The following is a 13,519-nucleotide window of genomic DNA, read 5'->3' on the forward strand; positions in this document are numbered from 1 at the left end:
TTGCCAGAGAATCTGCAATATGACTTTTTTCAACAACACATCCTTTTAGTGTGCATTGATTTACCGGGTTGCTCGAGTCGGTTTTTCAATATCTCCATTAGTACACGAACATTTTCACTTCTATCATGGCTTATACAAACTGAAGCCAAAAGAAAATCAGCTACACTCTTCATAATTAAACTATTTGTGGTTCTTGATGTTTTAAGCCAAAGGAGCGGGAAAGTGATGAGACACTTCCATTGAAGCGCTGTAGAGAGAGGAGGCTTGCAACGTTGTGTTTTGATCCATGTGGTGTTTTGTTAAAATTTCAATGCGGATTGTTTGAAAGTTCGGTACTGAGATCCTCGGGGAAATCGCAATCCCTCAGGAGCAGGGATCCAGCCGGGAGCAGGGACCTGGCTCTGAGCACAGCTTGAAGACTGGGCTCCTCAGCTGTCAGTCACTGCAGCAAAACAACGTGATGATGGTTTAACGTTACCATCAGCTGATACAGCAAGCACCAGGAAGCATGGGACCGGGTGTGTGGCTGTTGCTGGCTCTTAGTTCCTGTCTAATTTCGCAAGTAAGTGATTAATTTTATCGTCATTGTCCTTCTGTTCGCAACCCCGCATTCCGTGTATGAGAAGTTAGGTCCTCCTTGCTCTGTGTGTCAGGCAGCATTCCCCCCTGCCCTGTGTCTGTACTGGGCAGCGAGACCCCCTCACCCTCTCACTCACTTGGGTTGACCTCACTCATTCTCTCTCCCTTTCCACAGTGACACCCCCCCCCCCTCTCCCTCTCCCTCTCCCCCTCCCTCTCCCCTCTTCTACAGTGATAGAGTATCCTCTAGCAGACATTCTCAATCTGATTGATCTCCCTCATTCTGTTCCCAGGTGACTCCCTCTCTCACTTCCTTGTAAAGTGACAGTCCCCCCCCCCCCCATTCCTCCTGCAGTGAGACCTCCCTGAAGCGATCCACTCTATCTCTTCCCCACCTCCCCAATGACCTCCCCATTTCCTCTCTCAGACCCCCACCCACCCACTCCTAAATAAGATGCTTGCTCTCTTCCCTGCAGCCAAACCCCATCACTCTGTCTCCCCTGCAGTGACCCTCTGCCTCTCTGCTCCAACAAGTGACCCTGTCCCCAACACTGGAGAGAACATGCTGTCTCACTGCCAGTCCCCTGCATTCAGCATCAAGTTCCTTAATTTTTGAATTTACAACTTTCACTTCTCCCTCTCACTGCTGGCAGATGCAAACCATTCCTTCCAGGTGAACCATAGATTTTCCCATTCATCTTTCTGTTCAGGATACTGATAATGTATTCATTGTCCACAGTGTTGTCTCCTCTATTTCGGGGAGACCAAATGTAAAGTGAGTGAATGTTTTACTGAAAGCCTCTTTTAAGTTCATTATTGCAACTTTCCAGTCCTCATTAAATCTCACTTCCAGTTCTGATGAAAAGCCGTTGACTGGAAAGGTGTTTATTTCTCAACACATGAAATGGAATGTATTCAGCATTCTCTGTTTAATGTTTTTCCATTTTCGGTATTTTGCTTTAGTCCCTCAATGTTTGTCTGTCTCTCTGTATTCGACATCTAGTATATTCCTTCGTGATCCAAAACAAAAACAGAAAATGCTGGCAACAGTGGATAAGGCAGCATCTCCAGGTTCCAAAAGGTCATCTACAGGTGCAGAAGCTTTATTTAGACAAGAATCGTTTCCTCTGAGAGGTGCTTAGATTGTGCCCTGGTGCAAGACATTTTACCCTAGAACAGCAGGACTTCTATATTTTCCAGTGCATTTCATTATAAGGTTAATACACAGCTGCCTTTGTAGCTTTGCCCTTGTGTTGAAAACAAGCACCATTTCTGGCTATGAAGTCAGGTATGTCTGTTTTTAAAAGTGAATTGGAGACACTTATTTATTTCAACTTTATTAAGACACTACATCATACCACTTGGAGATAGTGAGGACTGTTGTTGCTGGAAAGTCAGTCGATAAAATGTGGAGCTGGAAAAAGCACTGCAGATCAAGCAGCATCAGAAGAGCAGGAGAGACGACGTTTCGGGCAGGACCCTTCATCAGGAAGATGAAGGGAGGTCCTGATGAAGAGTCCTGCCTGAAACAAGGACTCTCCTGCCCTTCTGAGGCTGCTTGACCTGCTGTGCGTTTTGCAGTTCCACAATTTATCAACTCTATCATACCATACAAATTGGCCCCGGAGGAAGTGCAGCATTGATTAACCAGAATGATACCTTCATTCCAATGATTAAAATCTAATGAGAGATTTAGTTAACAGAGGCTGTGTACTCTGGAATCCAGAATATGAAGATGTGGCTTGATCAAAGAAATTAGCGCAGCAGTTGGAGGGAAACTGTTTTTTAAGAAACTTTGGGAGTCTTTAAAAATTAGAAACAGATCTTACTAGCATAAAATTAGGCAATATTTCTACACAAAACACATTGGAAATGTTGGAACTCTCTTCTGTAAATGTAAGTTGATGCTAGATCAGTTGTTAATTTTAGATTTTAAATTGATTGATTTTGGTTATCTCAAGACAGAGGTATATAAGCAAAGCCGAATACTTAGAGTTTGGCCGTAATCTTGCTGAGTAATGGAGCAGGCAAACAAAATAAGCAATCATAATTCATGGGATAATATTTTTGTCTTTAAGTGTCTATAACTTAAGGAATGATGAAATAAAAGGATCCAAACAACACAGCCCCAGAACTGTTCATCAGTCAGTCAACTGTGTAATCTAGAAAGGTGAAGAAAAAAGCCTAGATAAAATTACAACACTGAAGTTTCCTGCGTGTTTTGTCCTCAGTACGTAACTGGTACACAGTGAGAAATCCTGATTCTCTGCACTACACTTGCTCCTATGCGGCCAGTGCAAGTGAGCCCATGTAACATCACATCCCGACCTTTCCATGGGCAGATTACAATTCTACACTCCGTACCCTCAACGCTTTTATCAAATGCTTTTTGTAAGTGAGAGTCTGACAATCTGATCATAGCTGACTTGTGTTATTTTTTTCAGAGTTCATCTAGAACATTCCAAATTGATTATGACAATGACTGTTTCCGAAAGGATGGCAAAACTTTTCGCTACATTTCGGGGAGCATACACTACTCTCGTGTACCTCGTTACTATTGGAAGGACCGCCTTATGAAAATGTATATGGCGGGATTGAATGCAATTCAAACGTGAGTGTGACAACTTAGAATTCTATCTGGGAAAAAAGCAGTAAGAAATGCAGATATTGGATCGAATAGGCTTGGTTTGTTGGGCTGGGATAAAGGTGCTCAAGGCCTATCATTTGGAGATAGTGAGGACTGCAGATGTTGGAAAGTCAGAGTTGATAAAATGTGGAGCTGGAAAAAACACAGCAGGAGAGGAGCAGGGTCCTTCATCAAGACAACCTTATGGCCTCAACATAGAATTCACCAGCTTCCAAATCTCCCACCTCATCCCAGGTCCAGCCCTCCCTCTCTGATCCGTCCCCTTGACCTGATTTAAGCTGTCCATTTTCCTTCCCACCTATCCACTCCACCTTTCCCACTGACCAGTCTCAATCACCTCCTACCTGTATCCACCTATCACTATCCCACCTACCTTTCCCCCAGCCCTACTCCACTCCCTTTATTTATTTCTCAGCCCTCTTCTCCCTCCCAGTCCTGATGGAGGGTCCTACCCAAAATGTTGACTCTCCTCCTCCGATGCTGCTTGACCTGCTGTGCTTTCTCCAGCTCCACATTTTAATCGACTCAAGCCTGATAATTGTTGAACTCAATATTGAGTCCAGGAGCCTACAATTTTCCCAAATTGAAAATGAGGTAATATTCTTCCATCCTGGTCTGAGCGTCACTGGAGTGCTGCAGTAAGCTGGAGACGGAGATGTTGGCCAGAGAACACAGTGGTGTAGTGAAGTGGCAAGCACCTGGAAGTGCAGACAGAACGATGGTATTGTGTGAAGTGGTGGCCCAGTCTGTGCTTGGTTTTCCCAATGTAGGTAGACTACATTGCTAGCAGTCTTCTGGACTCAACATCAACAGGCTTGTCATTACACAGCTGCCACCACACACTACACATTGTCAGCCACTAATTGTCCGCTTAAGCAACTGTTCATTCCCCCACATTGACTTTTAACCATTCCTTTATCTATCCAACTGGTTTTCTCTCTGTTTGAGCTCTATCTCTACCTATTGTTTACAACCCCCCACCTCAGCTTCTGTATAAAAAAGATCCTTTTCCGACCTACCATCAGTTCTGAAGAAGGGTCACTAGACCTGAAACATTAACTCTGATTTCTCTCCACAGATGCTGCCAGATCTGATGAAATTTTCCAGCAATTTCTGCTTTGCTGTAGAATTACATCTATTGATCTCTTTGTTTTTTGACATTGTCTGCCTCCAGGTTGCTAGTTGTCCTAGGTGTGGTCTTGGGACCTATTACTACATAATCTTTGGTCTTTCAGGAGAGACGGAGGCCTTCCCTACCTGTTCATGTGGATGTTAGACACCTTGCCACTGTTCGAAGACGCAAAACAACTTGTATCTATTTCGCACTTTTAATTTAAAACTTTACGCAGACATTTTTTGAAACAAAATTTGGAATCAAAGGCCGATGATCAAGGGCTTGTCAGAGAGGTAAAGCTTTAAAAAGCTTTTGAAATAAGGTGAGAGAGATGGAGAGGTTTGGAAAGGAATTCTAGAACCTGGGACTAATGTGGCTGAAAACAAAGCCATCAGTGGTGGAAAAATTAAATTCAGGCGTGCGCAAAGAAGTCAGAGTTAGAGGAACTCCTGATATTTTGGAAGCTTGGGCTTAAGCAGATTAGATGTTGGGCAGACATGAAGGGATTTGAAAATGAGGATGTGAATTTTGAAATTGCGATGTTGCTGGACCTGGATCCAATGTAAGTTAGTGAGGCCCAGGGATGATAGGTGAATGTAAATAAGGAACCAGGAAGCAGAGTTTTAGATGAGCTCAAGTTTACAGAGTTCTTGGCTAGTGTTTATTCTTTGGTCAAATTGCAGGTTAACAGGTCATGTTCCCTATTCCTATTTGTGAAGCATGACTGTCCACAGAATGATAGTATTTTGGAGAGTCTATATGTAATGCACTACAATATCAGATACAATAGGGTCAGACTTCATTCCTCCAGGACATCTCCAGCTGGCAGCCTCTCTCTCCTGCAATTCAAGATAACAAATTTGCTGGAACTGTAGACTGATAACAGCCCAGAGCAACCAACAGGCCACCTCCTTAACCAGTCAGTGGGAAATAAAACATAGCCAGGACTGTGAAGAAAGCTATACAGTATTCAGTGGATGAATTCAATGTCAGGTCATGTGCAGAAAGAGTGGTAAAGAGGGAAATAAAATATTTGATTAATAAAAGTAAAAATGTCAGAAAGGGAAAATTTAAAAGAAAACAAAGTTTGACTTTTCAGCAAAAACTACCCGAAAAATTTAAATATGATTGTATACTGGAACTGGATAATTTTCAGTACGTGAAAAGTTGATGGAACCATTAATAAGAATCATGTTATTAAAAAGTACTTGTGCTACAGGTTAATGTAATTAAATGTCTGCAGTCACTTTTGCTTTATCTAAAAGGACTTGAGGGGCAGCTTTTTCACACACAGGGTGGTTCCGATGTGGAATAAACTACTGAAGGGTGTGGTAGATGCAGGTACAGTTACAACATTTAAATACATTTGGATAGGTACACGAATAGGACATGGACGAGTTAGACCGAAAGGTCTGTTTCCCTGCTCTATGACTGTGACTCTGTAATGAATGTTTATGTTAAGTCGTTAATTCTGAAATGTCAAATGTGTTGGAGAGATACGGGACTAGGGTCATCTCTGAAAAAGTGAGATGTTCACTGACTCCAATAATTATTTCCATAATACAGTCAACAGACTACTCACTCTCAGTGGATGTTTATTTGTGTCTTCTCGAATTGATTTAAGACAATACCACAGAATTTACATTTGTGTAATAAAAACAAAGAACTGCAGATGCTGGTAATCAGAAACAAAAGCGGAAAGTGCTGGAAGCACTCAGCAGGAGTTGGGGGCTGATGGGTAGGTTTCATGGTGATGGGATTCAGGGAAATGGACAGGCAAACAAAGAGGTTGCTGCTGAGAGAGATAAATGCTAGGTACTGTGCTAACAAGAAATATAAATGATTGAAAATGGGCTCACTCTGCTAGGACAACTTATACAAAATGAGGAGTGGGGGTGGTTATGCGTGTGTTTGAGACAGAGGCGGGTGGAGGTGTGGGGGCTCAGTGAACATGGAGGAGGGTATTCTCATTCTGAAATGGTTAAACTCAGTGTTGAGGTCTGAAAACTCATGAGAATTAGATTTATTATCACATATACTCGAGTACAGTGAAAAGTTTGCAATGTCAAACCCCATGGCACCATCTTAGAGTCACAGAGATGTACAGCACAGAAATCTTATGTACAAAGTACCTAGGTACAAATCTAAGATACAAAATAGAGAAAGAAAGAAAAAATAAGTTACATTACCTTACAGTGATTCATAGTAAAAGTTTTAAAAGTATGAAATAAAGTTAAAAGGATAAATATTACAGCCAGATAAACAGGTAAGGTGCCTACAAGGAAGATAAGGTGGTGTTCCTGCAGCTTGTGTTGAGCCTCACTGGAGCACTGCAGCAGGCCTGAGATAGAAATATTGGCATGGTCCACTTTCTTAACCTCAACTCCCCCCAATCCCCTTTCCAAAACCAAAACCCCTGCAGCCAGCTGGCATTTGCTCAACCACTTAAAATTAATTGATTGTTTAGCCAGGGTTAGGGAATAAAAATGTCAAACTATCACTGCAGTTAACATACTCATTCTTTAAATGTCGTTCAAGCATAAAGGTTGAACCATAAAGCACTTAGTGTTACAACTGTGGCAAATTAGCTAGCACACTTCCTCCAATATAACCGTGGCTGCACTTCCCAAATGTAAGTTCTTCTTTGACTTGAAACTGGTTTGTGAAAATGGTTAATTCATGCAAGCTGCGTTTTTCTATTTTAAAGCTTTGCTTTATGTACTTAGACTTTCTATCACCTACAGCACTCATTTCATTTTATAATATGCATTTCTTTATGTACGTGCAATTGTTCTCGATGCTACTAACTCCATGGAAAATGAACAAGGTACCATTATAGAATGAGGAGTAATGTGGGAGCTCTGGAGCAGCAGCAGCTGCTGTCTGGATTGCTAAACTGCTTTAAGATCTGGTGCTAGTGACTCAGTTAACATTCACAGTTTGTTATATTCATGCATATAGACAAAAGGATGGTTTAAAGAATGAGGAAGCCCATATATGCAGTTGTTCTAATGTTCTCTGGCATTTATCAGCATCAGTTGTGTAATAAACCAGATCCTATTTAAATTATACAGATATGTGCCATGGAATTACCACGAGACCGAATCTGGCAAATATGACTTCACTGGAGATAGAGATTTGGAATACTTCTTAAAGTTGTGCAATGATATCGGTTTGCTGGTCATTTTACGAGCTGGGCCCTTTATTTGTGCAGAGTGGGACATGGTGAGTGCAATAAAATTCAATTGAGAAATTATAATTCAAATTTATAAAACAAATTGTTCATAAAGCTGGAGTGTTTTTAATTTTTTTTCCTTAAAAAGGGTGGTCTTCCTGCCTGGCTGCTGCAGAAGAAGTCAGTCGTCCTTCGATCTACAGATCCAGGTAAGATGTAAAATCATAATGGGCGGCACGGTGGCACAGTGGTTAGCACTGCTGCCTCACAGCGCCAGAGACCTGGGTTCAGTTCCCGCCTCAGGCGACTGACTGTGTGGAGTTTGTACATTCTCCCTCTGTCTGTGTGGGTTTCCTCCGGGTGCTCCGGTTTCCTCTCACAGTCCAAAGATGTGCAGGTCAGGTAAATTGGTCATGTTAAATTGCCCGTAGTGTTAGGTGCGGGGGTAAATGTAGGGGAATGGGTCTGGGTGGGTGTGCTTCGGCGGGTCGGTGTGGACTTGTTGGGCCGAAGGGCCTGCTTCTACACTGTAAGTAATCTAATTTGATTTTGCTTTGATAAAGTGAAAGGTTGAAAATTCAGAATTAATTTTGGGAAGTAATTAGCAAATGAGAACAAATATTATTGTTGTTCAACCCAAAGAAGAAAGAGCTTTAAGCAATGTATCAGGTTTTTGCTTTCTCAGTTTGCCAAGAAGAAAGACTTAGATCCAATTTCCTGTTGAAGCATTGCTTTTGTAATTATTAAAACGAGCATCTAAACCTCAGACTATACCTTGAATGACTCTGCTACATGTAAGAGTAACAAGAAGATGGAGTACTGGGCTAATGGTCGGATACTCGGTAGTGTGGATGAGCAGAGGGATCTTGGTGTCCATGTGCACAGATCTCTGAAAGTTGCCATCCAGGTAAATAGTGCTGTGAAGAAGGCATATGGCGTACTTGCTTTTATTAGTAGAGGAATTGAGTTCCGGAGTCCTGAGGTCATGTTGCAGTTGTATAAGACTCTGGTGCGGCCGCATCTGGAGTATTGTGTGCAGTTTTGGTCGCCATACTATAGGAAGGATGTGGAGGCACTGGAATGCAGAGGAGGTTTACCAGGATGTTGCCTGGTATGGTAGGAAGATCGTATGAGGAAAGCTGAGGCAGTTGGGGCTGTTTTCATTGGAGAAAAGAAGGTTTAGGGGTGACTTGATAGAGGTGTACAAGATGATTAGGGATTTAAATAGGGTTGACAATGAGAACCTTTTTCCACGTATGGAGTCAGCTATTACGAGGGGGCATAGCTTTAAATTAAGGGATGGTAGGTATAGGACTGATGTTAGGGGTAGATTCTTTCCTCAGCAAGTCATGAGTTCATGGAATGCCCTGCCAGTAGCAGTGGTGGACTCTCCCTCTTTATGGTCATTTAAACGGGCATTGGATAGGCATATGGAGGATAGTGGGCTAGTGTAGGTTAGGTGGGCTTGGGTCGGTGCAACATTGAGGGCCAAGGGGCCTGTACTGCGCTGTATTTTTCTATGTTCTATAACCACTGAAAGTACGCGCTAATTGTTGCTTTTGCTCTGCTAGCCCCAGTGAACAATCGTGTTTCATGAGGTTGGATTGTCTCTCCATGCTGAGCTTTGCATGAAATTAATTTGAAGGAAGGTGAAGGAGGGTGAGTGAGTGTGCAAGTGAGTGAACTTGGTGGATGCTTTGGCAAACAAAACCCATGTCTCTGACAGTCAACCAGCGAATGAAGACCCACAGGCAACATATCAGTGTGTAGGAAAAGCTAGTGTATCCAATTAAATGGCTCTGGAGCAACATGTTATACAACTATGGCCTTAGATGTTAAGTAGTTGCTGGGGAACATTTGAGCATTAGGGAATGAAATCTGCATATTTATCCAAGAGAGTATTTAGAGCAGACTTGATATTTGTGAAAATTAGTGTGAATGCGGCTGTCATTCCTATGTGAACACCCAACGAACTGATTATTCATGACTTCCAATGAATTCTCAGACTTAGCTCAATCTTAGTTTAAAATTTCCACTCTACTTACATTACGCTCTCTTTTTAGCAATACACATTCTCACTACTTGGTTCCTCAATGACCTTTCCATCATTATAAGTTCAGAAGCTGGGCTGATCACTGGTGAACACAGTTTGTACAGTGTACACTTTTTCACACTGTGCTTCATTGCCACTCTGAATTCCTCAAATTATGAAGCATCCAATGCTCATGTGCAGAAGGATCTGGATTACATCCAGACTTGGCTTGAGGCAAGTAACTTCTAAGCATATACGTGTCAGCCAATTGGCAACTCCAAAAAGAGTCATTCCAACTCCCACTCCTTGATATTCAACATTCCGGATTCAGCACAGCCGAATCTGCATGGTGGCTACTGACCAGGAACTCATCCAGTTCCAGAAATGCTGCAACTAGCAGAGCAGTCTTGCAGCAAGTAGCTTCCATCCTCACCATGTTTAAAAGCATCAGTAGAAGGAGTATGATGGAATACTGTCCAGTTGCCTGCTTGGGTGCAGCTGCAACAACACTCAAACTCCACATCATCCACCCTCTCAAGGATCCACATCCTCCCAATATGTGGCTGCAGTCATTCTTCTTTGTAAACCTTTGGTGATACACACAGCCAGTTTTTTTCAAAGCATTGTATCTTAAATACCATGCGAGCAAAAGAAAACTAATACAGAACATTGTGTGGTATTTCGAGGGTGTTGTGTGCTCATGCACAGGCACATTTTAGTCCCAACATTGGGTACAGTGCAGCACCAGTACAATTCATGGCAGTAGCTTACTGAGGTTTCTTTGACAGCACCTCCCGAAACCATGACCTCCACCCCCTAGAAATACCAGGACAGCATATTCTTGAGAGCATCACCTCTTAAGTGTTGCACCATCCAGCCACATATACACCCATCCCTCTACCTTTATCATTCGATCGTTTACTTGATACAAATCCTGGAGCTCCCTACCTGACAGCGTTTTGGCACTACCTCTGAAGCATGGACTGCAGTGGTTGAAGAAGGAGGCCCACTAGCCGCTACTTGGGCATCTAGAGAGAGGCAATAAATGGTGGCCCATCAATGATGTCCTCATTTTGAAAATGAATAATAACGACAAAAAGTGCATCTTACTAAAATTAGGGACCAGCAAATTTGAGGTGATCTTCCTGTCTCCGTCCAATACCAAATCATGCAACTAAACAGAACTAAGGATTGTTCTTTACAGTGTCTGACACTTTTGCTTTTGTCTTAGATTTTCTCCAGTTTGTTCATAAATGGATGGATGTTTTACTTCCCAAGATCAAACCATTTTTGTATCAGAACAATGGACCAATTATTGCGGTACAGGTACGAAGTGTTTATGTTAAAATAGATGAATGAACTGATCCAAATAATTAGTCAATAATTAATCTTCTTGATTGGATGGGTGTGGGGGTATAATCCATGGGTGTGCAAAAATATCTTGCACTTGTGTAGCATCTCTAATGCAGTAAAATTACCCAAAGTACTTCACAGGAGCATTGTCAGACAGCATTTGATGCTGAGCCAAGTGCAACACAGGAACAGGTGAAAGAAGTAGATCTTGAGAAATACCTTTAAGGCAGATAGCGCAGTTGAGAAACAGTGAAGGTTAAGGAGGGAAGCCCAGAGAGCTAAAGGCACAACCACCAGTCATGAAGTAAATAAAAATAAGGATGTGTGAAAAGCAGGAATTGAAGGAGCACACAGTTCTTGGAAAGTTTTCAAGCTGGAGGAGATTACAGGGAAAGGGAGGGAGCAGTCATAGTGGGATTTGAAAATAAGGGATGAGAGTTATATAAACCACATATTCCTCAGTGCTCGAGAGAGTCAATGAGTGGCAGCAGAAGAGCAGAGACAAACTTTCACAAATAGACAGAGCTCTGAGAGATTAACTTCCATCCAGACGATTGCAAAGTGTTGCTGTGTTAAAATAAGGCACACTCAGCGAATTGTTGGGCAGGATGGACAAAAAAAAACTGGAAGATTCAGCGCCAACCTTATACCGTTGTTGCAGAGCAAACAGTTACGCTGCTGAATTAAATTGAGTTTGAGGCTGTTATTCTGAAGTTTGCAATATTCTGGCCAGCTTTCAATTTCAGGAAACACTGACTTAGCATCTAAAGCTTCAAAATAAACTTCTGCTGTGTAAAGAGGAAAGGAAGACAAGAATTCAGTGCTTGAAGTGTGTTCCACCGGGCGGCTTCATGTGAAATTATGTTACATAGCAGAAGGCGATAACTGAAATGTGACCAAAACATGTCTGCATAGAGTTAAAATGATGCAGAAGGATTATGATTCAGCCCATGGGTTATAGCAAGCATTCTTTTTACCAGTACATACTCAACCTGAAGAAAGAAAAGCAATAGTACAGCTAAAATCAGGCTGCAGGAATTGGCTTATTTTGCAGCAGCAGCTGCTGATGGCTTGGGTTTTACAATTGTTTTGATGATTTTCTGAGTATTTGTTGGATGATGTTTCATACATTTGGACATTTTTGTTTCGTGCATATGGCTGAGTAGCCAGAACACCCAACTGTAGGATTACAGCTGAACATTTCTACTTGCAAACCCCCCCACCCCGCCAAAATATGATACTGTGGATCTCTCCAGTATTTGAGCCAAGGTGTATAGAACTTCAGAGGATTCTTTGAACCGCTATGCATTTCTTTTGACATCTGTTGTATTTGTTATTAAGCAACAGTAACTATCAACTGCAGTAAGAATGCTGATAGAATTCTGGAAACACTCTGGTCAGACCGTATCTGTAGAGAGAGAGAGAGATAGGTTTAACATTAGAGGTTGCCAGTAGGTAGCAAGTGTCGACTCAGTGATGGTATTCTAGCCTCTGCGTCAAAAGGTTTCAGGTGTACTCCAGAATCATAGGACAAAACCCGAGAGTAAGGCTGCAGTACTGACAGAATAGTGAGGTGCCATGTTTCATGTGAGGCAATAAACTGAGGGATTGTCCCTCCCACCAGTCTCTGCTGGATGTAAAGTATCCCGTTGCACTTTTCTGAAGAAGAGCAGGTGAATTATCCATGCACTCTCATCCAATATTGATTCCTGCATCAGTATCACAAAAATAAATTATCTGACCATGATACCATTGTTGTTTCTGGGACTGGTGTGTGCAAATTGGCCGTGACATTTCTTGCGTGTCAGCTTCAAAGGTGCTTCATTGGATTGGCTGTAAAGGTCCCTGGTGACTCTGAACCGTGCCATACAAATTCACATCTTGCTCTTTCTTTCAGCTATTGAGAGTTGTTTTGCAATTGGGTCAATTTTTTTTACATGTAACTACATAATTAGTAAGTGTAAGAATTCTTATGCGGTTTCAGGTGGAGAATGAATATGGTAGCTACTTTGCTTGTGACTATGATTACCTACGATACCTACTGAATCTCTTTCGGTATCATCTGGGAGATGAAGTTATTTTGTTTACAACGGATGGAGCAGACAAAAGGTTCCTGAAGTGTGGTGCACTGCAAGGGCTATATGCTACAGTGGATTTTGGTCCAGGTATGCTAGTGTTTAGTTATTTCGAAGAACTGAAAGCCTTTGAATGTTAATAGGTTAAGGGATTTCTTTCAGTTTGGACCTCTCATCAATAAAGCAAGGCGTAATAAAAGCAAATTAATGCTGATGCTGGAAATCTAAAATTTAAAGAAATCCAAGGTTTTGGAGAAACTCAGCAGGCCCACCAACTTCTCAGGCAGAGAGTTCCGTAACAGTGTAACCTTCTGAGAAACAAAAATCCTAATCTCAGTCCTACAAGAGTGAACCCTAATTTTAAACAGTGCTGCCCTGCTCTGGGCTTATTCGCAACAGGAAATTTCCTTTCCTTGTCCAGCTTGTCAAGACATATTCAGGATCGTACATATTTCAATCCAGTCAGCTCCATAGGACAACCTACTCATTCCAGATATCAATCTAGAAAACCTAGCTTCACATAAACTGATTTTCCCCCCATCAC

The 13,519-nt window shown here is 42.0% G+C and overlaps 1 protein-coding gene across 1 annotated transcript in view; it reads left to right on the top strand.

Annotated features, from left to right (window-relative positions):
- The first annotated feature begins 491 nt into the window (after window positions 1-491).
- glb1 (galactosidase, beta 1) overlaps window positions 492-13,519 on the top strand; it is an 84,754-nt gene continuing 71,726 nt past the window's right edge. The window contains exons 1-6 of the mRNA XM_060850270.1: window positions 492-562; window positions 3,024-3,190; window positions 7,415-7,565; window positions 7,664-7,724; window positions 10,779-10,873; window positions 12,885-13,065. Of these exons, the coding sequence (XP_060706253.1) occupies window positions 509-562; window positions 3,024-3,190; window positions 7,415-7,565; window positions 7,664-7,724; window positions 10,779-10,873; window positions 12,885-13,065 (709 nt within the window). The 5' untranslated portion in view covers window positions 492-508. The remainder of the gene's footprint in view (window positions 563-3,023; window positions 3,191-7,414; window positions 7,566-7,663; window positions 7,725-10,778; window positions 10,874-12,884; window positions 13,066-13,519) is intronic.

This window comes from Hemiscyllium ocellatum, chromosome 34, assembly GCF_020745735.1.
Source record: "Hemiscyllium ocellatum isolate sHemOce1 chromosome 34, sHemOce1.pat.X.cur, whole genome shotgun sequence".
Classification (NCBI taxonomy): domain Eukaryota; kingdom Metazoa; phylum Chordata; class Chondrichthyes; order Orectolobiformes; family Hemiscylliidae; genus Hemiscyllium; species Hemiscyllium ocellatum.